General features: G+C 39.3%; 1 protein-coding gene across 2 annotated transcripts in view; it reads left to right on the forward strand.

Annotated features, from left to right (window-relative positions):
* adcy8 (adenylate cyclase 8 (brain)) overlaps positions 1-23,296 on the forward strand; it is a 136,040-nt gene that overhangs the window by 83,611 nt on the left and 29,133 nt on the right. For both annotated transcript variants that reach the window (XM_062023046.1, XM_062023047.1), the window contains exons 8-11: positions 11,078-11,275; positions 21,511-21,611; positions 21,701-21,902; positions 21,972-22,061. In XM_062023046.1, the coding sequence (XP_061879030.1) occupies positions 11,078-11,275; positions 21,511-21,611; positions 21,701-21,902; positions 21,972-22,061 (591 nt within the window). The remainder of the gene's footprint in view (positions 1-11,077; positions 11,276-21,510; positions 21,612-21,700; positions 21,903-21,971; positions 22,062-23,296) is intronic.

The raw sequence follows: 23,296 nt of genomic DNA on the forward strand, positions 1-23,296 counted from the left end.
AACAGTTCATTTGAGACTAACATGTACAAGACTGATGAGACATGATGATACTTACTGTAAACGCGAAGCTTTATCACTTGGAACGTCTCAAAAATCAGAATCAGAATCAATGTTTATTTATATAGCCCTAAATCACAAGTGTCTCAAAGGGGCTGTACAAGCCACAACGACATCCTCGGTACAGAGCCCACATACGGGCAAGGAAAAACTCACCCCAGTGGGACGTCGGTGAATGACTATGAGAAACCTTGGAGAGGACCGCATATGTGGGTAACCCCCCCCCCCCCCCCCCCCCTCTAGGGGAGACCGAAAGCAATGGATGTCGAGTGGGTCTGACATAACATTGTCATTGTTATTGCCATTGTTTGAGAACGGGTTCACAAACTAGGAATTTTTCTTGGTGCAAACCACCTCATGAAAGCGCAAAAATGTTTTTGCGATATTTGAGAGGTTTTTTGAAATATGGATGTTTCCATTACCAGTTTATTACTTATGTTTTGTTATGTTCTGTTAGTTTTGGACTCCCTCAGTTCCTGTTTGTGTACCTCTGGGTTTGTTTTAGTTTCCATGGGGATTAATTGGGTTCACTTGCCTCTGGTTAGTGGTCGGCACGCTCAGCTGCTGTCAACCACTAATCAGAGAGCTATTTATTCACCTTGCTCGCCACGCTCAGTCTGGCTTCATTGTTTGCTTCTTGCCACAGTTACGTGAGTATTCCTTATCTCTAGTCTATGCCAAGTGTTAGCTTTAGCGTCCAGTGCGATCGGCACGTTCTTCCACTTGCTTGTTTTCCATTTTGTGTACTTGTTTGATTTCGACAAATAAATCATGTTCCTACCTGCACGCCTTGTCCGGAGTGGTCCGTCTGCATCCCGGGAGAACCAACCCCACAGTAAGCTGCGACCCCCCTGCCCTGACAACTTATGTGTATATATTTTATGCACATAATACATAAGTACCAGTGATAGTCACACACACACTAGGTGTGGTGAAATTATCCTCTGCATTTGACCCATCCCCTTGTTCACCCCCTGGGAGGTGAGGGGAGCAGCGAGCAGCAGCGGTGGCCGCGCCCGGGAATCATTTTGTTGATTTAACCCCTGATTCCAACCTTTGATGCTGAGTGCTAATGGGTCACATTTTTATAGTCTTTGGTATCGCTCGGCCGGGGTTTTAACTCACGACCTACCGATCTCAGGACAGACACTCTAACCACAAGGCACTGAGCTGGTACTTTCTTAAAGGAACAGTACTCATTTGTGTTTTTTATGGACTTGGGGTGTAACGGCACACAAAATTTCGGTTCAGTACGTACCTCGATTTAGAGGTCACCGTTCGGTTCATTTTCTATACAGTGAGAAAACAACAAAATATAAATTTTTTGGTTATTTATTTACCAAATTTGTAAACAATGGCTTTATCCTTTTAACATTGGGAACTCTATAATAATTCTGCCCACGTTAATCAACATTAAACTGCTTCAAGGTGTTGCTCAGATTAAATACAATGACAAAACGTTTCTTCTACATATAAAAAGTGCAACATTAAACAGTTTCAAGTCAACTAATCATGCTTAATTTATTGCAGCATTTGGGAAGCCTGTAGTGGATTTTTTTTACGTAAATGTTATATTTTTATCAACCTGTGACAGCAGGGACCCTGCCATTCAAAACTAGGCTGCTCCATTACTAATGATTAATGTAACTATAGCTGAAAAAATGGTACAATAGCAATAGGAGAGACTATTCATCCCTAAACACAATGGAGTTCATGTAGGCTTAATGATGCAGTTACATTATTATATCAACTATCAGAGACAGAAACTCTTCATTTAACATAATGTCCTTATTTTCTGCTTCAACACAGCTCAATCAACACAGAAAAAGGTAAAGTGAAATAACACAGACAGGGCTTTGCTGTCCGTAACACACACACACACACAAACACACACCGCAAAATGAGCTAATGTTATGCTAAAAGCTAATTAACCTTCACCTCAAGCCAGGACTGCGAGCGAGCTGAACTGCCTTTATATTTCTAGAAGGTCAACGGGCTCTTAGTGATGTTACTAGTAGTTGACTGGGAGATGTTTATTATAATTTGGGGAGAGTCCGCTGCCTGATGCTTACCTGCTAAACGCTAAGCACTGACTACATGCGCTCTGAATACGCACTGCTGATTGGCTGTTACCGCTCTGAATACGCACTGCTGATTGGCTGTTACCGCTCTGTTTGTAACCAATCAGATGGTTGTGTGGGTGGGACAATGCTGGGTGCTGTGTACTGACAGAGACAGGCAGAAGGAAGCGGAGGCGGCTACTTAATATGTTCGTGTGGAAACTCGTTCGGTACACCTTCGAACCGAATCGAAGCCCCTTACCGAAAAGGTTCAATACAAATACACCTACCATTACACCCCTATTATGGACACATAATCGCTCTGTGAGGTCAATCAATGCTTGCTGACTGGTAGGCGTCAAATACTTATTAACTTCAATCAAATATATTTATAACCTTTATTTAATGTTATTTTTTTACATTATAGCGCCACCTGTTGTTGTTGCATGCAGTGGACAATGTGTGTTTTTGTTTTTTACACCAGCGTTGTTGTGTTGTTGAAAAAAATAGTGTGTGCACGTGGACACTGGTCCAATCTGAGGCTGTGACACACTTTGGACACTGACACGCTCCACTCCCACGCACGTGTGTCTTGTGTCAACAATGAGGGCCACTCGGCGCTGTCGTGAAGAGGCTGAAGAGCGGCCGCACTTCGAGTGTTTGGCGCTCTTTCCACATTTAATTGTGGGGCCTCCAGTCTGCCATACAGGGCACACGGTTTATTGTGGTTCAGAACAAAGATGTTCTTTTTGACGAACGAGGGGTTTTTTTCCAGTGTGATGCAAGGTGAAAGTTTCTCACACACACACATACTGGTTATCATTTGGAATGGGAACCAAGTTTTTGATCATCACTTGTGGGGACCACCCTTTCTACAGGTTGTGGAGGCATAACATTTTTTTGGATAAAATGGCCACTGCCCAGTTAGCTCATACACGTCTTTAAAGGCCTACTGAAATGAATTTTTTTTATTTAAACGGGGATAGCAGATCTATTCTATGTGTCATACTTGATCATTTCGCGATATTGCCATATTTTTGCTGAAAGGATTTAGTATAGAACAACGACGATAAAGATTGCAACTTTTGGTATCTGATAAAAAAAAGGCTTGCCCCTACCGGAAGTAGCGTGACGTAGTCAGTTGAACATATACGCAAAGTTCCCTATTGTTTACAATGATGGCCGCATGAAGTGAGAGAGATTCGGACCGAGAAAGCGACGATTTCCCCATTAATTTGAGCGAGGATGAAAGATTTGTGGATGAGTAAAGTGCAAGTGAAGGACTAGTGGGGAGTTGAAGCTATTCAGATAGGGAAGATGCTGTGAGAGCCGGGGGTGACCTGATATTCAGCTGGGAATGACTACAACAGTAAATAAACACAAGACATATATATACTCTATTAGCCACAACACAACCAGGCTTATATTTAATATGCCACAAATTAATCCTGCATAAAAACACCTGCGTGTTTGTTACGCTAGCTCCTAGCTCCTCTGCTAGCTCCTAGCTCCATAGAACACGCCAATACAATTCAAACACCTGATCAACACACACAATCACTCAGCCCAAAAGACTGTTCACCTAACCCAAGGTTCATAAAGCTTATATATTTTTAAAAAGTTACGTACGTGACGCGCACATACGGTCAAGCTATCAAATGTTTAGCAGCCAAGGCTGCATACTCACGGTACCTGATATTCAGCTGGGAATGACTACAACAGTAAATAAACACAAGACATATATTTACTCTATTAGCCACAACACAACCAGGCTTATATTTAATATGCCACAAATTAATCCTGCATAAAAACACCTGCGTGTTTGTTATGCTAGCTCCTAGCTCCTCTGCTAGCTCCTAGCTCCATAGAATACACCAATACAATTCAAACACCTGATCAACACACACAATCACTCAGCCCAAAAGACCGTTCACCTAACCCAAGGTTCATAAAGCTTATATATTTAAAAAAAGTTACGTACATACGCAAAAAAAAGTTGCGCACATACGGTCAAGCGATCAAATGTTTAGAAGCCAAAGCTGCATACTCACAGTAGCACGTCTGCGTCTTTGTCATCCAAATCAAAGTAATCCTGGTAAGAGTCTGTGTTGTCCCAGTTCTCTACAGGCGTCTGTGTATCGAAGTCAAAAGTCCTCCTGGTTAGAGTCTCTGTTATCCGAGTTCTTCCATCTTGATTGCATCTTTCGGGAATGTAAACAAAGAAGCGCCGGCTGTGTACTGTTGTTGCTGACTACGTTCGAAAAATACGTCCATTTCGCACCGACAACTTTCTTCTTTGCTTGCTCAGCTTCCTTCTCCATAATGCAATGAACATGATTGCAACAGATTCACAAACACAGATGTCCAGAATACTGTGGAATTATGAAATGAAAACAGAGCTTTTTCGTATTGGCTTCAATGTGGAAGGCATACCCGTGTTCGCCGGGCTACGTCACGCGCATACGTCATCCTCAGAGGCGTTTCGAACCGGAAGTTTAGCGGCAAATTTAAAATGTCACTTTATAAGTTAACCCGGCCGTATTGGCATGTGTTATAATGTTAAGATTTCATCATTGATGTATAAACTATCAGACTGCGTGGTCGGTAGTAGTGGGTTTCAGTAGGCCTTTAAATCTCTGGATTGATGAAGTAATGTGCTGATCATTCTTACTGGGGACCCTGGGGAAAAAGAGTTAATATGGTTCATGGGCACCAAATTTTTATAATTTTGCATAATTCACACAAATTTGTACATGACTACTGAGGACCATTTAAAAAAAAAAAAATTCAAAAAAATACAAAAAGTTCAAATTAAATATGACATGATCCTCAGAATACAGCACTACAGCTGTCCTCTTATAGGACGTTTCACCACTTAAATGTTAAATTAAAGCAAATCCTGCATCTTCTGTGACATTACTGAAAACTGCTATTTAGCAGTAATGAAGTTGTCTGCAACTCCAACTACCATATATAGAAGGATGGAAGAAAAAAAAAGTACTCATGTACTTAGAAAAAATCCCAGCCTTTTTCTCCTTTTTTTGTCTAAGTACAAAATCAAAAGAGGGTAAAGTAGGTGGGAAGTTTAGCCTCTCTCGTTTTTGTACTTGCGGGACTTGCGCGGCCGGCGGCGGGACAAGTATCAAGTATCTGACTGTCATTTAAAAAGGTTTCCCTTTAGGGGACCTGTTTTTTTGTCCCCATACCGTCAGAGGTCCCCTAAAAGTGACTGTGTAAACAGAGCGATGTCCCCATTAAGTAAGCATTGCCAGAACACACACACACACACACACACACACACACACACACACACACACACAGAACAGCATCATGACTTGAAAGGCTCTGTGAAGGTTGTTAATGTCATGGAGGAAATTGGTCCTCACTACTACACAGAGCTTGAAGACACCTGCTGATGGTCTTGTTGATGACATCAATCATGGCGATCAAGCTCCCTGGTTGTCAAGTTGAATGACTTACCTCCTTATGTCTTCCTGTTGTCACCATGACAACCCGTGTCGTTTGGACCCCGGAGATGGAGACGGCAGCCGTAAAAAAAGAAAAAAAGATTAAGGTATTTTAGAGAGCGAGAACCTTGACAGGCACAAAAAGTAGCAAACAAAAACCATGCGCCTTGGTGGGGATCTGAGCTCTTATACTTCATTTTCTACTACTACTTCATTCTCTACTACTCCGACTACCATTGTGTGTGAGCGTGTATCATTGTCTGCACCATTCTGTGTGATTGTGTATCATTATCAGCACCACATTTAGGGATTTTTTATCACTGTTTGAACGATTTTGTGTGATTGCGTATCATTGTCTGCACCATTCTATGTGATTGTATACCATTGTGTAACATTGTTGGCACCATTTTGTGTGATTGTGTATCATTTTTCATAACTATGTACGTATTATCGTCTGCACCATTCTGTATGATTTTTTATCAATGTCTGCACCATATTTTGTGATTGTCTGTTGTCGTCTGCACCATTGGCAATGATTGTGTTACATTGGCTGCACCATTTTGTGTGATTGTGTATCATCATGTACGATTACAGCGCATGTGTCAAACTCAAGGCCCGGGGACCAGATTTGGCCCGACACATCAAATTTATGAGGCTCGCTATAGCCTGAAAATAATAATACAACAAAATATTATATTATACATTCTAAAACATTTTTTGTTAAGATAAAAATAAATATCTGCTTGACTTATGATTTCAAAGCAAGTTATCCATCAAATTGTACACTGTAAAATGACATAAGACTATGGTAAAATTCCGGCGACTGAGCTGCCAGTTTTTTGCCGTAGAAAAAATTGGAACTGTTTTTCATACACAGTAATATATTTAAAAATATATATAATAATAAACTATAGTAAATGTTATGGTTTAAAAAAAACTGTCAGCTTTGTTGCATGAATTTAACCGTAAAAAGAAACTGCAAAATGTACAGTAAAATTCTGGCAACTGCGGCTGTCAGTTTTTTTTATAGTAAAATCTAAAGATTTTTTTTTTTTTTTACAACATACGTAAAAATATATATATTAATCAAATGCATAGGCAACTAGATGAAGCAATTGCTGAAAAAGTTGTGTGTGAATGCTTCAATGCTAAAGCTGAATTGAAATGCTGATGGAGTGTAGAATGAATGTAAGAAAAGTTTGAATGTTGAAATGGTTCAAAAGTTTGGAGTCACCCAAACAATTTTGTGGAATAGCCTTCATTTCTAAGAACAAGAATAGACTGTCGAGTTTCAGATGAAAGTTCTCTTTTTTTGGCCATTTTGAGCGTTTAATTGACCCTACAAATGTGATGCTCCAGAAACTCAATCTGCTCAAAGGAAGGTCAGTTTTGTAGCTTCTGTAACGAGCTATACTGTTTTCAGATGTGTGAACATGATTGCACAAGGGTTTTCTAATCATCAATTAGCCTTCTGAGCCAATGAGCAAACACATTGTACCATTAGAACACTGGAGTGATAGTTGCTGGAAATGGGCCTCTATACACCTATGTAGATATTGCACCAAAAACCAGACATTTGCAGCTAGAATAGTCATTTACCACATTAGCAATGTATAAAGTGTATTTCTTTAAAGTTAAGACTAGTTTAAAGTTATCTTCATTGAAAAGTACAGTGCTTTTCCTTCAAAAATAAGGACATTTCAATGTGACCCCAAACTTTTGAACGGTAGTGTATATTATTCAATGTTACAAGCGGCCCTCTGAGGGCAACCATAACTGCAATGTGGCCCTCAATGAAAACAGGTTTGACACCCATGGTCTCCATCAGGGCCATAACCAGGATTTGACAAAGACGCCCAAGAGGAGCTTTGAAAGGCTGAAATCATGTTTTTTTTTCCCAGCACCATTAAAATAATATTACCTTGAGCAACACAATGAACAATCCGTTTTTTTTAATTACTATACTAAAGTTAAGTGTATTAAACAATTTCAAAATCATTAAAACATACATTTGGGATCTTTACCTAAACCTCAACATGGACTACAACTTATGACCTTCTGCTTTGCAGTGAATGTCCTAGTCACACGCGTCACAACAGAAGTTATGGGAGAAATTACATTTAATATAATATTAATAGTTAAAATGTCATATAAAGTGCCTTGTCATTCAACAATTTACATTTGACACGCGCTTCTTCACGCCAACCCCTCACGGATAGCACAGCGTGTGTTCTGCACCTAGGGCGGGGTGGCACCTGACTGACATGACATTATTATACCGACAGCGATTCACATCGATTTCATTCAGGCGAAACCAACATTAGTGACATCAGCATAATTTCATGTTAACGTTATGTTGACAGCACACTTTGGATTGGATTATGTTTAAAGTAAAGGTGGACTTCATTGTGTTACGTTGTTGTCTGGAGTTGTAGCAGGTTCAGCGGTGCATGACCAAAGATCGTATATTCAGAGCAGATGATCTACCGCAATGTGATGTACAGCGCATGAAGTATTTTTGCCATCAGTCCTATCATCTTCTTCTAAAAAAAATACAGAGGACATGACCTCGGTGTCCTCAACGATAGTTACAGCCATGGTCATCGTTATGTGTGATTGTGTATCATTGTCTGCTCCATTATTTGTAATTGTGTAACATTATGTATCGTTGTCTGCACCAGTGTTTTTCAAACTTTTCTGAGCCAAGGCACATTTTTTTCATTGAAAAAATCCCGAGGCACACCACCAGCAGAAAACGTTAAAAAATGAAACTCAGCAGCCAATATTGACAATAAAAAGTCGTTCTCGCAATTGTTGGATATGAATTTAAACCATAACCAAGCATGCATCACTATAGCTCTTGTCTCAAAGTAGGTGTACTGTCACGACCTGTCACATCACGCCGTAACTTATTTTGAAGTTTTTGGTGTTTTCCTGTGTGTAGTGTTTTAGTTCTTATCTTGCGCTCCTATTTTTGGTGGCTTTTCCCGTTTTGTTGGTATTTTCCTGTAGCAGTTTCATGTCTTCCTTGAACGCTATTCCCCGCACCCGCTTTGTTTTCGCAATCAAGACTATTTAAGTTGTGCGGACGCTATCCTTCATTGTGGGGACATTGTTGATTGTCATGTCATGTATGGATGTACTTTGTGGACGCCGTCTGCTCCACACTCTGTAAGTCTTTGCTGTCGTCCAGCATTCTGTTTTTGTTTACTTTGCAGCGAGTTCAGTTTTAGTTTCATTTTGCATAACCATCCCTAAGCTTCAATGGCTTTTCTTAGCGGCACTCGCCTTTTTGTTTATTTTTGGTTTAAGCGTTGGATACCTTTTTACTTGCACACTGCCTCCTGCTGTCGTCTGCATATTGCCATCACGACAAACATCTACAAAGCAATTAGCTACCTACTGCCACCTACTGATATGGAAGAGTATTACATGGTTACGCTGCCGAGCTCTAGACACAGGGTTCGTCCGGGTGCTTAAAAACCTTGAAAATGCTTGGGTTTTAATGTTGTGTTTTCAAGGTTTGAAAAATGCTTACATTTTGGGTGAAGTGCTTGTAAATGCTTGGAAATGTTCATCATATTTCTCGGCAGTCTGACTCAATAGGCTAATTATAAGATGGAAAGAAATTAAATAAGTTTTCTTGAAAATGAAAGCTACACGCTTGATCTGTTGGCTTTGCACGAGCCCTTACATTAGGTTGTTGTCATGCCAGAGCCATATAAAGGGCTCTGTGTCGCCCCCAAGAGGACAGTGGTGCACCGGTCCATCATGCCAGGAGGTTGTTGTTTTAATGAACATGATGTATGCATGATTAGAGATGTCCGATAATGGCATTTTTTCCGATATTTGATATTCCGATATTGTACAACTCTTAATTACCGATTCCGATATCAACCGATACCGATATATACAGTCGTCGAATTAACCCATTATTATGCCTAATTTGGTTGTGATGCCCCGCTGGATGCATTAAACATTGTAACAAGGTTTTCCAAAATAAATCAACTCAAGTTATGGAAAAAAATGCCAACAAGGCACTGCCATATTTATTATTGAAGTCACAAAGTGCATTACTTTTTTTAACATGCCTCAAAACAGCAGCTTGAAATTTGGGACTTGAGAGCATGAGGAGGTTGAGGTGGGGGGTGTATATTGTAGCGTCCCGGAAGAGTTAGTGCTGCAAGGGGTTCTGGGTATTTGTTCTGTTGTGTTTATGTTGTGTTATGGTGCGGATGTTCTCCCGAAATGTGTTTGTCATTCTTGTTTGGTGTGGGTTCACAGTGTGGCGCATATTTGTGACAGTGTTAAAGTTGTTTATATGGTCACCCTCAGTGTGACCTGTATGGCTGTTGACCAAGTATGACTTGCATTCACTTGTGTGTGTGAAAAGCCGTAGATATTATGTGACTGGGCCGGCGCTTTATTGGTTTATTGGCGCTCTGTTCTTCTCCCTACGTCCGTGTACACAGCGGCGTTTTAAAAAGTCATACATTTTACTTTTTGAAACCGATACCGATAATTTTGAAACCAATACCGATCATTTCCGATATTACATTTTAAAGCATTTATGGGCCGATAATATCGGCAGTCCGATATTATCGGACATCTCTAATTATGATGCAAACAAACAAGTAAACAATAATGTTATTTCTTGTAAGGAATGATGTCTACATGAATTATGGTACAAACAAACAAGTAAACAATAATAATTAATGTTATTTCTTGTAAGGAATGATGTATACGTGAATGATGATGATGATACAAACAAGCAAGTAAACAAAGTTTGCAAACACCAATGACATTGAATAGTCTATAGAAACACCGCTTCCTTTTCTATACCCCATTCAGTTAATGATAACTGCTGGTTCAATGTTAGGCTTAGGGTTTAGCAGATTTTCCGTATTTTTCTTACAGACAGCATTTGGTGACCTCAAACGACAAGGCTATGGATTGATTCACACTGGTTTTCGCCTTTTTGAAGGTGCTGGAAAAATTGGAAAATTGATCTTGAAAAAGTGCTTGAATTTGGCCATGGAAAAGGTGTGCGAACCCTGTAGACAGTGCAGACACTCAACAATGACACATTTGGGTATTATAATTACTGGTTTGCAAAACATATTTTTAACCGAATTTGGTGAAACAACATAATCTCCCACGGCACACCAGACTGTATTTCACGCGGCGCAGTGGTTGAAAAACACTGGTCTGCACCAATCTCATTGTCATTGTGTATCCTTGTCTGCACCACGTGTGCATTAGTAAACATGATTGTGTGTGCGATTGCGTGCATGACCGCGTGGGATTGTGTGTGCTTGTGAGCACTAACCGGACGCGAGGCCGAGGCAGGCGCATGAGGACCAAGGTTGCATTCTGGTGGTCCCTCCCTCATGTGGCGTGTTGTTTTTGTGCCCTTGTGTTTGGTGTTGAATGCGAATAAAGGGGGGGCAAGCAGCAGCAGGTTCATTCTATGTGCATGTGCTTTCCCCCTAGACTCTGGCTGCCCTAACGAGAAATTCGATAAATCTGCTTCCAAATCATCTCGCACAAGCTTTGCATGTCCACTCTGGTCCTGAGGAAATTAACACGCGAATAGAGAGCGCCATCGACTTACGGAGTGGCGATAAGTTGAGAAGAGAGCATATCAAGCCTTTCTCACTGATGTTTAAAGACTCCAGCCTGGAAGAGAAGGTAGCTGGGGCTTTTAGACATTTTCTCCTTCTTTTCATTTCTTCCCTAATCATGTCGGTCAGAAAGTCAAACACAAACAATCTTCATGAGTAAGCTCAAGGCACGTTTGCATCCGACCACTGAAATGGAGTCTTCTTCCTGGAAGGAGGCTAACATGTATTGTTTTTTTAGGGGCAGGACACAATTATACACAATCAGCAAATATTTGCTCATTTTACAATTACATGAATTTACTTTATCCTGACACATCACATGACCAAAAGACTGCATTATTGTCCTCATTATTTACGTGTCTCGAACACCGTTTTCATTCCTAATATTATGATTGCTTCTGTTTCCCTGTTTGAGTTCAATTACACTATATTGCCAAAAGTATTTGGCCACCCATCCAAATGATCAGAATCAGGTGTCCTAGGTGTATAAAATCAAGCACTTAGGTATGGAGATATGAAATTTGGTGGAGGAGGAATTATGGTGTGGGGTTGTTTTTCAGGAGTTGGGCTTGGCCCCTTAGTTCCAGTGAAAGGAACTTTGAATGCTCCAGGATACCAAAAGTTAGATTTAGGCTTAGACAAACTTTAATGATCCACAAGGGAAATTGTTCCACACAGTAACTCAGTTACAAAGGATAATGCAGGTATAAAGTAGACAAAAAAATTTTACCATAGTAGCAATATAAAATATAACATATATGTAACATTTACATATTATATATACAGTATATGATGTATATTGATATATTATATTATTGTTAGGTTCAAACACTGATGACATCTATTAAACAGACAAGAAGCAAGGAATCATGCAGAGACAGAGTTCAATTTAGCTCATGAGGAGAACGCATGGAGCTGCACGCTTAGTCACAGTCTCGCCCTACGCTCTAAGGTACAGCTCCCGCGTCCCTCTATTTATTCAGGAGTTCCCCAGTCGACATCACTGAGGCCGCCTCTAAAAGGAGTGGTCACACATATCATGCAAAGCAGCTCCAGTACGCACAATACGTGACGGAATGTGCTGGGGCCTTGTGATTCCGCCTGGTCTCCGCTTCGTCTGCGTGCTGTCGTCTTATCTTCGTTGAGGTCCTTGAAGTCCTTGGCTGTTAGCGGGCTAAAACAAAGATAACATCTGCAGCTGAGGCCACCCCTCAGACAAGAAGTTTTTGTCATTGCGCAGATAGAAAAAGCACAATAGCTAATAACTATAGCAACGGACTTTAAGCATACTAAAGTTGTGTGATAATATATACATGATTATTCTAGCAATTATATTATATTTTTATATAGAATATACAATTTTTAACAATTACCATGTACAATATTACAGTATATGTAACAGCTGCAGCATAAAATAGAGAGTAGATCCAGCAAAATATATACATTATAAACAAAGAGAGGTAGCTAACATAGAAGGTGTCATGTAATAGACAGATGTCTTCTATTGCTGTATGGCGAGTGATTATACAGCTGGATGGCGTGCGGAATGAAGGAGTTCTTGAATCGAACACTGTGAGAACGAAGCTGAAGGAGCCTGTTGGAGTATTATGGAGTTATATGGAGTATAACATTTTGGACAATTCCATGCTCCCAACCTTGCGGGAACAGTTTGGAGTGGGCCCCTTCCTCTTCCAACATGACTGTGCACCAGTACACAAAGCAATGTCCATAAAGACATGGATGACAGAGTTTGGCGTGGATGAACTTGACTGGCCTGCACAGAGTCCTGACCTGAACCCGATAGAACACCTTTGAGATCAATCAGAACGGAGACTGAAAGCCAGGCCTTCTCGACCAACATCAGTGTGTAACCTCACCGATGCACTTTTGGAAGAATGGTCGATAATTCCTATATACACACTCAGCAACCTTGTGGACAGCCTTCCCATAAGAGTTGAAGCTGTAATAGCTGCAAAAGGTGGACCGACATTATATTGAACCCTATGGGTTAGGAATGGGATGGCACTTCAAATTCATATGCGAGTCAAGGCAGGTGGCAAAATACTTTTGGCAATATAGTGTATCTCTTCCCAAACAGCAGACTTTAAAGGGTGTTCAATCTCTGGCCTCTCCTTGGCACAAATGTTTGCCCTGACCCCCACTAGCCAAAGTTCTGGACTGTATTTGTTTAGCGAGTACACGCATGACGCCATAAACACTTCCTGTCCCCCACGTTTAATGTGTACAGTGTGGGGAAATCTGTAAACCTCTGTACCCAACTGAAAAATCCAATCATGAACACTGCTAATTAAGGGTTTTGAGCTGCGTCTCTAAAGCACATTTTTTTAATAATGTCTATTGCTGCGTTGCACGTGACGCCACGTCCGGTTGCAACCCAGAAATAAAGTGGTTAAATCAATCAATCAATCAATTTAAGTCTATTTATATAGCCCTGTATCACAAGTATCTCAAAGGGCTGCAAAAGCCACAACGACATCCTCTGCTCAGATCCCACATCTGGGCAAGAAAAAACTCAACCCAATGGGATACAATGAGAAACCTTGGAGGGGACCGCAGATGTGGGGAACCAGTAAAGTAAAGGTGCAATGGATGTCGAGTGGATCTAGTTAATAGTGTGAGAGTCCAGTCCACAGTGGAGACAAGTCAGCAGCGCAAAGACGTCCCCAACTGATGCACAAAATGAGTGGTCCACCCCGGGTGCCGACTTTGAACAGCTAGCGCCTCATCTGTGGTCACCTGATAACCTCTCCACGCAGGAGAGGGGGGCAGAGCAGAAAAGAGACGGCAGATCAACTGGTCTAAAAGGGGGGGGGGGTCTATTTAAAGGCAAGAGTATGCAAATGAGATTTAAGTAAATGCGTGTGATGTTAAAAGTCATGTATAGGTGTCAGTTGCCACATTCCAGTGGTGGCTGCAGTTAGAAAGCCCTCCGAATGACAATTTATGACGTTAAGGATCATCAATCGATGGACATTTCACGCGAAGACGGCGCCACCTTGAGTTTACTCATGACTAAAAGTCCATTTAGTCTGTCACAGTACAGCTTTGCTCTGGGTTGTTTGGAGTCACATTGCATTCATTAAAGCACAGATGTTGTAAGGAATAACATATATTTTTAATTAAACAACCAGAAATAATGTACTATACAGTGTACGTACTGTACATCGCCTCCTTTGTTTGCAACGTTATCAACGAGACCCCCATTAACTTCATGGATGAGCTCGTTTAGGCAGGTGCACCTTTCTTTCAACGCGATGTATTGTGTGACTGCTGAAGAGAATATACTGTACGCTCCTCACAAGAACTTATGCATATTTTCATAAATTCATCAAATCAAACTTTCTTTATATAGTACTTTTCATACGTACCCCCAAAAAAGAAGAAAACACACAGCATTATTGACAATAACAAAACAAAACATGGCATGGCACTGAGGATTTGAGGAAAAATAATAGGAATAACTCAAATGAATACCATCTAAAAAATAGTATGAAACATATGTGATAAAATATATGTAAAAATTAAATAGAAATAATATTTTATTAAAAACGTAACATTGAGACAATAATAGTAGTAATATTATTACTTAAGATAGGAAACAGCACAATAAATAATTCAAAACATATGTCGTGTTGCATTATGTTTCCCATGTCGTGTTGTGTTACACGTGTCATAGATAGATAGATAGTACTTTATTGATTCCTTCAGGAGAGTTCCCTCAGGAAAATTTTAAATGTTACGTGTTTCATATTATGCGTTAGGTTACATACTATATTAGGGATGCAACGATATCAGAAGCGTATGGTGCGAAATTATCACGGTATTAGGGCCACGGTATGATATTATTGTGGTACTGTCAAAAAAAAAAAAAAAACTTGGAAAAAATCCCTATGTGTGAAAAAGAAAGTGACAGAAATGTTCAGGGTAAACACGCTCACTGTAATTGAACACAAAAATAATGCTTCATTGTTCGAATCATATTTATTACAACAAACATGTATTTTTAGTGCAAAGAATTGTGCGGGAACATGCGGTTTCAAGCAAATATTTTTTTTAAATTACAGTTGAGTGCAAGTCTTCAAATTGACAATGTCAACATCCAGTGTAAAACAATAATGTTCAGTTTAGTGTCTTTCAACTTTCACTTTCTCAGAAGCAGTGTCCTCCACAGTGGACATTTTTATACCCGTTTGGAAAATGCTGTTATTTAGAAAAGTTAACTGACAATTTTACTTTATTTTAATTTTATTTTTTTATTTTTTTATTTTAATTTTTTTGTTTTTGTTTTTGTTTTTTTTGTCCTGTCCAGCTTCTCAGGCAAATCATATAGTTGATGTAGATGCCCATATAGGCTGTTCAGATTTACTTTACAAAAGAGAAGTGTAGGATACTTCTCCTGTTGCCTTATTTGTATTTGACTTTATTAAATGTATTTATTTTACTTTAAATAATGTGAATACCTCACAGATTGATGTTTAGCCTCGCTGGCTTCATTTCATATTTTGCAGATAAAGGTTTATAAAGTAGCTTGTCTGCGCTCCCACCAGGCCTTTTCCCTCCGCGCGGTGCCCCGTCACGAGCTCTGTGGAAACGCTCGAGACAAAGAGGTTCTGTTTCCGCCAGGGTTTATTTGACTGTTTGTTGGCAACATAACTCCAAAAGTAATGGACGGCTTTTTAGGAAATGTTTGTAAAAAACAATTCCACTTATCTACTACGAACACACTTTCCCACATGTTTCCTCTTTTTCTGCCCTCTACTGCGTTCCACACCCCACCTTGCCCTTCCCACGCTGCGCAGAGGCTTTTGGGACATGTAGATTATTTTCAGACCACTCACACCCACCAAGTAATTGTTTAATACCGTCACACGTCAAGGCTTTATTGTGAGGTATCTAAAATATGTTACATCCCTATACTGTTTGTCACATATGTAGCATATGTCATGTTATGTTACAGATGTCATCTTATATGTTGCATATGTCATGTTATGTTACATATGTCATGTTGCATATGTCATGTTATGTTACATATGTCATGTTGCATATGTCATGTTATGTTACATATGTCATGTTGCATATGTCATGTTATGTTACATATGTCATGTTACATGTGTTTCATATGTGATGTTATGTTACATATGTCATCTTATTTGTTGCATATGTCATGTTATGTTGCATATGTCATGATACATGTGTTTCATATGTCATGTTATGTTACATATGTCACCTTATATGTTGCATATGTCATGTTATGTTACATATGTCATGTTACATGTGTATCATATATCGTGTTATGTTACATATGTCATCTAATATGTTGCATATGTCATGTTATGTTGCATATGTCATGATACATGTGTTTCATAGGTCATGTTATGTTACAAATGCCATTTTATATGTTGCATATGTCATGTTATGTTACATATGTCATGTTACATGTGTTTCATATGTCATGTTATGTTACATATGTCATCTTATATGTTGCATATGTCATGTTATGTTGCATATGTCATGTTACATGTGTTTCATATGTCATGTTATGTTACATATGTCACCTTATATGTTGCATATGTCATGTTATGTTACATATGTCATGTTACATGTGTTTCATATGTCGTGTTATGTTACATATGTCATTTTATATGTTGCATATGTCATGTTATGTTGCATATGTCATGATACATGTGTTTCATGTGTCATGTTATGTTACATATGTCATCTTATATGTTGCATATGTCATGTTATGTTACATATATCATGTTACATGTGTTTCATATGTCATGTTATGTTACATATGTCACCTTATATGTTGCATATGTCATGTTATGTTACATATGTCATGTTACATGTGTTTCATATGTCGTGTTATGTTACATATGTCATTTTATATGTTGCATATGTCATGTTATGTTGCATATGTCATGATACATGTGTTTCATATGTCAGGTTATGTTTCATATGTCAGGTTATGTTACATATGTCATCTTATATGTTGCATATGTCATGTTATGTTACATATGTCATGTTACATGTGTTTCATATGTCATGTTATGTTACATATGTCATTTTATATGTTGCATATGTCATGTTATGTTGCATATGTCATGATACATGTGTTTCATATGTCAGGTTATGTTACATATGTCATTTTATATGTTGCATATGTCATGTTATGTTACATATGTCATGTTACATGTGTTTCATATGTCATGTTATGTTACATATGTCATCTTATGTGTTGCATATGTCATGTTATGTTGCATATGTCATGTTACACGTGTTTCATATGTCATGTTATGTTACATATGTCACCTTATATGTTGCATATGTCATGTTATGTTACATATGTCATGTTACATGTGTATCATATGCCATGTTTTGTTACATATGTCATCTAATATGTTGCATATGTCAAGTTATGTTACATATGTCATGATACATGTGTTTCATATGTCATGTTATGTTACATATGTCATGTTACATATGTTACATATGTCATTTTATGATACATATGTCATGTTATGTTACATATGTCATGTTACTTATGTTTCTATGGCATGTCACATATGTCGTATTACATATGTTACATATGTCCTGTTATGTTACATAGGTCATGTTACATATGTTTTATATGTTATGTTATGTTACTTATGTTATGTCATATATGTTTCATATGTTATGTTACATATATCATGTTACATATGTCATGTTACAGCTATCATGTTACATATGTTATGTTACATACTATATGTAATATTACATATGTTTCATATGTCATGTTACAGCTATCATGTTACATATGTTATGTTACATACTAAATGTAATATTACATATGTTTCATATGTCATGTTGCATATGATATGTTACATACCATATGTAATGTTACATATGTTTCATATGGGATGTTATGTTACATATGTTATGTTACATACTGTATGTTCCATATCATGTTATGTTACATACTGTATGTCATGTTGCATGTTTCATATGCCATGTTATGTTACATGTTATGTTACATACTGTATGTCATGTTACATGTTTTCATGTCATGTTATGTTACAATGTCATGTTACATGTTTCATATGTCATGTTACAAATGACATGTATCATATGTTATATATGGCATGTTGCATATGTTACATATGCCATGTCTCATATGTGTTGTGCATATGTTTAATATGTAATGTTACATATGTCATGTTTCTTATGCCATGTTACATGTTATATGATATATGTCATTTTACATGTTTCATATGTCATGTTATATATGTTTCATGTAGTCTTGTGTTACATATGTCATGTTACATATGCTATATATGTCCTCCTATGTTAGATACGTAATGTAAAATATGTTACCTATGCCATGTTAAATATGTAACATGTGTCATGTTACATGTTACATATATCATTTATGTAACATGGCATGTGTAACATCACATGTGAAACATGTAACATAGCAGTACTTATGAACCATGTAACATCACATTTGTAACCTGACATATGTAACATAAGTAACATGACATATTTAATATTTGTCTTACACATACGTTACATGTTATTCTGCGCCAAAATGTTTATTTTTATTATTTGCTTCTTTTTTTTTTTATGCTACTACGTTCGTATTTCTCAAGCCATTCAAAGCACTTCAGCATTAAAACGTTCATTTTATTAGGGACAAGATGGCTATGTTATTGCCACATCTCTAAAAAAAATTCTCACATTTAACGTAACTCCACAATTTCTACGCCAAGATTGCCACTGAAACTTAATATATAGTTTTGACTACTTCCACATTTGTCAACCAAGCGTTCCAAAACCGAAATATTTTCCAAAATTCCATATTTTCCGTACAGCTAGCCGCTCTTCAGCATTCACACACAATTTTTTACACAAATTACCTTTTGTCTTATTATTATTATGATCATGAAAGTGTGGTCTCCATGGAAAAAACATGGTTCTTCTACAGGAAATAACTTTTGAATTTGTTTTTTTTTTCTTTTGTGAATGCAATGCACTTCTGTGGCTTCTTTTGTCCCACTTTGCTTCACCTTTTAACTTTGAGTTGAGTTTTGTCGTCCCCTCCCTCCGTCCCCAGCCCCACCACACACACACACACACACACTTTTTTCTTTGTGTCACCTGCTCCCACCTTTGAAGAATTGTAGTTTTTTCTTCTTCTCTTCAGTAAATGTGCAGTGACTTGCTGTGAGCAAACGTCAAGCGTCCTCTTGCTAATTTCCCAGCAACCTTTGAGACGGACGCCGAGGCAGGGCGGTGGGGACACGAGGTTGATGTCTGCGCTCTTTATTTAGGACTGCACACTGTCTTCCCCCGCTGTCCCACTAACACTCCCAAATGCAAGCATGCAACCTTTGATTGCCATAAAATACCACATTGCTTGTTTGTTGTCAGATTGAAAGTATAAACAGCATTCCTTTCATTTTCTTAGTTTACCCATACTAGCTTTAATAAGTCTTGATTCCAGGGCTATCCGAAATGCAGCCTGGGGGCGATTTTCAGCCTGCAAGTCTAATTAATTGTTAATGAGCTTTATTATTAGACATCACACCAGTTTACTTTGTCAGCTTTAACACAATACTAAGATTTTTTTGGTTTAGATCATTTATCTATGGAAAAAGTTTGAAAACCCCCCATTTAAGCTGAACTAAGCTAACCTTCCTTGACATGAGGGCAATCATATCTGCAGTCGTGGTCAAAAGTTGACTTACACTTGTAAAGAACATAATGTCATGGCTGTCTTGAGTTTCCAACTATTTCTACAACTCTTATGTTTTTTTGTGATAGAGTGATTGGAGCAGGGGCGCCGCTAGGGATTTTGGGCCCCATGAAAAGAATCTTTACAGGGCCCCCTGTATTATAATTTCATCATCCTTAGGGGCCTCTCTGGGCCCCCCTCCATCATGGGCCCCTAGAATCCGTCTCCTTTACCCCCCCTTTTCGGCGCCCCTGGATTGGAGCACATACTTGTTTGTCACAAAAAACATTCATGAAGTTTGGCTCTTTTATGAATTTATTATGGGTCTACTGAAAATGTGACCAAATCTGCTGGGTCAAAAGTATACATACAGCAATGTTAATATTTGGTTACATGTCCCTTGGCAAGTTTCACTGCAATAAGGCGCTTTTGGTAGCCGTCCACAAGCTTCTGGCAAGCTTCTGGTTGAATTTTTGACCACTCCTCTTGACAAAATTAGTGAAGTTCAGGTAAATTTGTTGGTTTTCTGACATGGACTTGTTTCTTCAGCATTGTCCACAAAAATTGAGCTGTTTGTCCACAATACCCAGCAATATTTTTAGAGGAGAAAATGTGAGGCCTTTAATCTCATGAACACCATATCTACCGTCAAGCATGGTGGTGGTAGTATTATGCTCCGGGCCTGTTTTGCTGCCAATGCAACTGGTGTTTTACAGAGATTACTCTTTTTTTTTTTTTTTTTTTATTATTCAGGACAACCTAAAATCATCCAGCCCGGAGGTTGGGTCTTGGGCACAGTTGGGTGTTCCAACAGGACAATGACCTCAAACACAAGTCAAAAGTGGTAAAGGAATGGCTAAATCAGGCTAGAATGAAGGTTTTAGAATGGCCTTCCCAAAGTCCTGACTTAAACGTGTGGACAATGCTGAAGAAACAAGTCCATGTCAGAAAACCAACACATTTAGCTGAACTGCACCAATTTTGTCAAGAGGAGTGGTCAAAAATTCAACCAGAAGCTTGTGGATGGCTACCAAAAGCGCCTTATTGCAGTGAAACTTGCCAAGGGACATGTAACCAAATATTAACATTGCTGTATGTATACTTTTGACCCAGCAGATTTGGTCACATTTTCAGTAGACCCATAATAAATTCATAAAAGAACCAAACTTCATGAATGTTTTTTGCGACCAACAAGTATGTGCTCCAATCACTCCATCACAAAAAAAAAGAGTTGTAGAAATGATTGGAAACTCAAGACAGCCATGACATTATGTTCTTTACAAGTGTATGTCAACTTTTGACCACAACTGTAGCATTCCAGCTAAAAAGTCTTAATAATTTTACGGGAGACAAACTAACACGTGACTAATGTCCTCACCACCCCGCCGCTCGCCGTCTGGCTCCTGTCTAACGCTCTAATGCTTGTGCTTGAGGCGTGGCATGTGCCTGTGCTAACGTGCTAAGGTGGCGTTTTGGATGTGTCGCGTGTTCCTCCGCTTCCTGTCTCACCCTCACCTCCTCCTGTCGCTCTTCTTCTCCCTCCACCTCCCGCCTTCATGGTCAAGTACTCTCAGATGAGGGACGAGGTCTTCAAGTCCAACCTGGTGTGCGCCTTCATCGTGCTCCTCTTCATCACCACCATCCAAAGTCTGCTCCCGTCTGCCGGGTAAAAACTCAGAAACATCCACACCGGATTGACAAACGGTTTGTAGGTCATGTGATTGTTGACCCGCTGATGTTTTACTTTTTTTGTAGAATGGTCACCATGGTGATCCAGTTCTCTGTCCTCATCATCCTGCACTGTTGCCTGGTCCTGGTGACCACCGCCGAGGACTACAAGTGTCTCCCTCTGGTCCTTCGCCAAGCCTGCTGCTGGATCAACGAGACCTACACCGCCCGCAACGTCATCATCTTCGTCTCCATCGTCATCAACTTCCTGGCCGCCATGATCAACATTGTGAGTTTTTTTTATAAATTGATCATTTTTATTGTAATGAATGTTGAACCTTATGTTGCTCTCTGGCAGCTGTGGTGTGACTTTGACAAGTCCGACACCTTCAGGAACCAAACCCTCAACCAATCCACAGCCATCGCTGATATCTGCTTCTACCCAGAGGTATCCCCCCCACCCCCCACCCCCATCATCACCTTGTCATCATGTTGTCATCACCAGGGTCGCCTTAACCTATTATGCGAGGCCCCGAGGTCTGATTAAAACCATGGTCTTTACACCTGGGCTGAACATTGTGTGGGTTCATGCTGAGGGTTAGCAAGCGATAGCAAGACTATGTTGGATTAAACCAATATGCAATTTTTGCAAGAGGGTTTGGGTCGTGTCAGACACTCTTAATTTGATTAAAACTTACCTTATTGATATGGTTTCAGTGCAAAATGTATTTTATGTATTTTATGTTATACAAACCCCAAAACCAGTGAAGTGGGCACATTGTGTAAATCGTAAATAAAAACAGAATACAATGATTTGCAAATCCTTTTCAACCTATATTCAATTGACTGCAAAGACAAGATATTTAACGTTCGAACTGGAAAACGTTGTTATTTTTTGCAAATATTAGCTCATTTTGAATTTGATGCCTGCAACATGTTTTAAAAAAAGCTGGCACAAGTGGCAAAAAAGAGTGAGAAAGTTGAGGAATGCTCATCGAACACTTATTTGGAACATCCCACAGGGGAACAGGCAAATTGGGAACAGGTGGGTGCCATGATTGGGTATAAAAGCAGCTTCCATGAAATGCTCAGTCATTCACAAACAAGGACTGGGCGAGGGTCACCACTTTGTGAACAAATGCGTGAGCAAATTGTCGAACAGTTTAAGAACAACATTTCTCAACCAGCTATTGCAAGGAATTTAGGCATTTTAACATCTACGGTCCGTAATGTCATCAAACGATTCAGAGAATCTGGAGAAATCACTGCACGTAAGCGATGATATTACGGACCTTCGATCCCTCAGGCGGTACTGCATCAAGAACCGACATCAGTGTGTAAAGGATATCACCACATGGGCTCAGGAACACTTCAGAAAACCGCTGTCAGTAACTACAGTTGGTCGCTACATTTGTAAGTGCAAGTTAAAACTCTACTATGCAAAGCAAAAGCCATTTATCAACAACACCCAGAAACGCTGCCTGCTTCGCTGGGCCCGAGCTTATCTAAGATGGACTGATGCAAAGTGGAAAAGTGTTCTGTGGGGTGACAAGTCCACATTTCAATTTTTTGGGGGGAAACTGTGGACGTTGTGTCCTCCGGACCAAAGAGGAAAAGAAGCATCCGGATTGTTATAGGCGCAAAGTTTGAAAGCCAGCATCTGTGATGGTATGGGGGTGTATT

This window comes from Entelurus aequoreus, linkage group LG16 (genome assembly GCF_033978785.1).
Source record: "Entelurus aequoreus isolate RoL-2023_Sb linkage group LG16, RoL_Eaeq_v1.1, whole genome shotgun sequence".
In the NCBI taxonomy this organism is placed as follows: Eukaryota; Metazoa; Chordata; class Actinopteri; order Syngnathiformes; family Syngnathidae; genus Entelurus; species Entelurus aequoreus.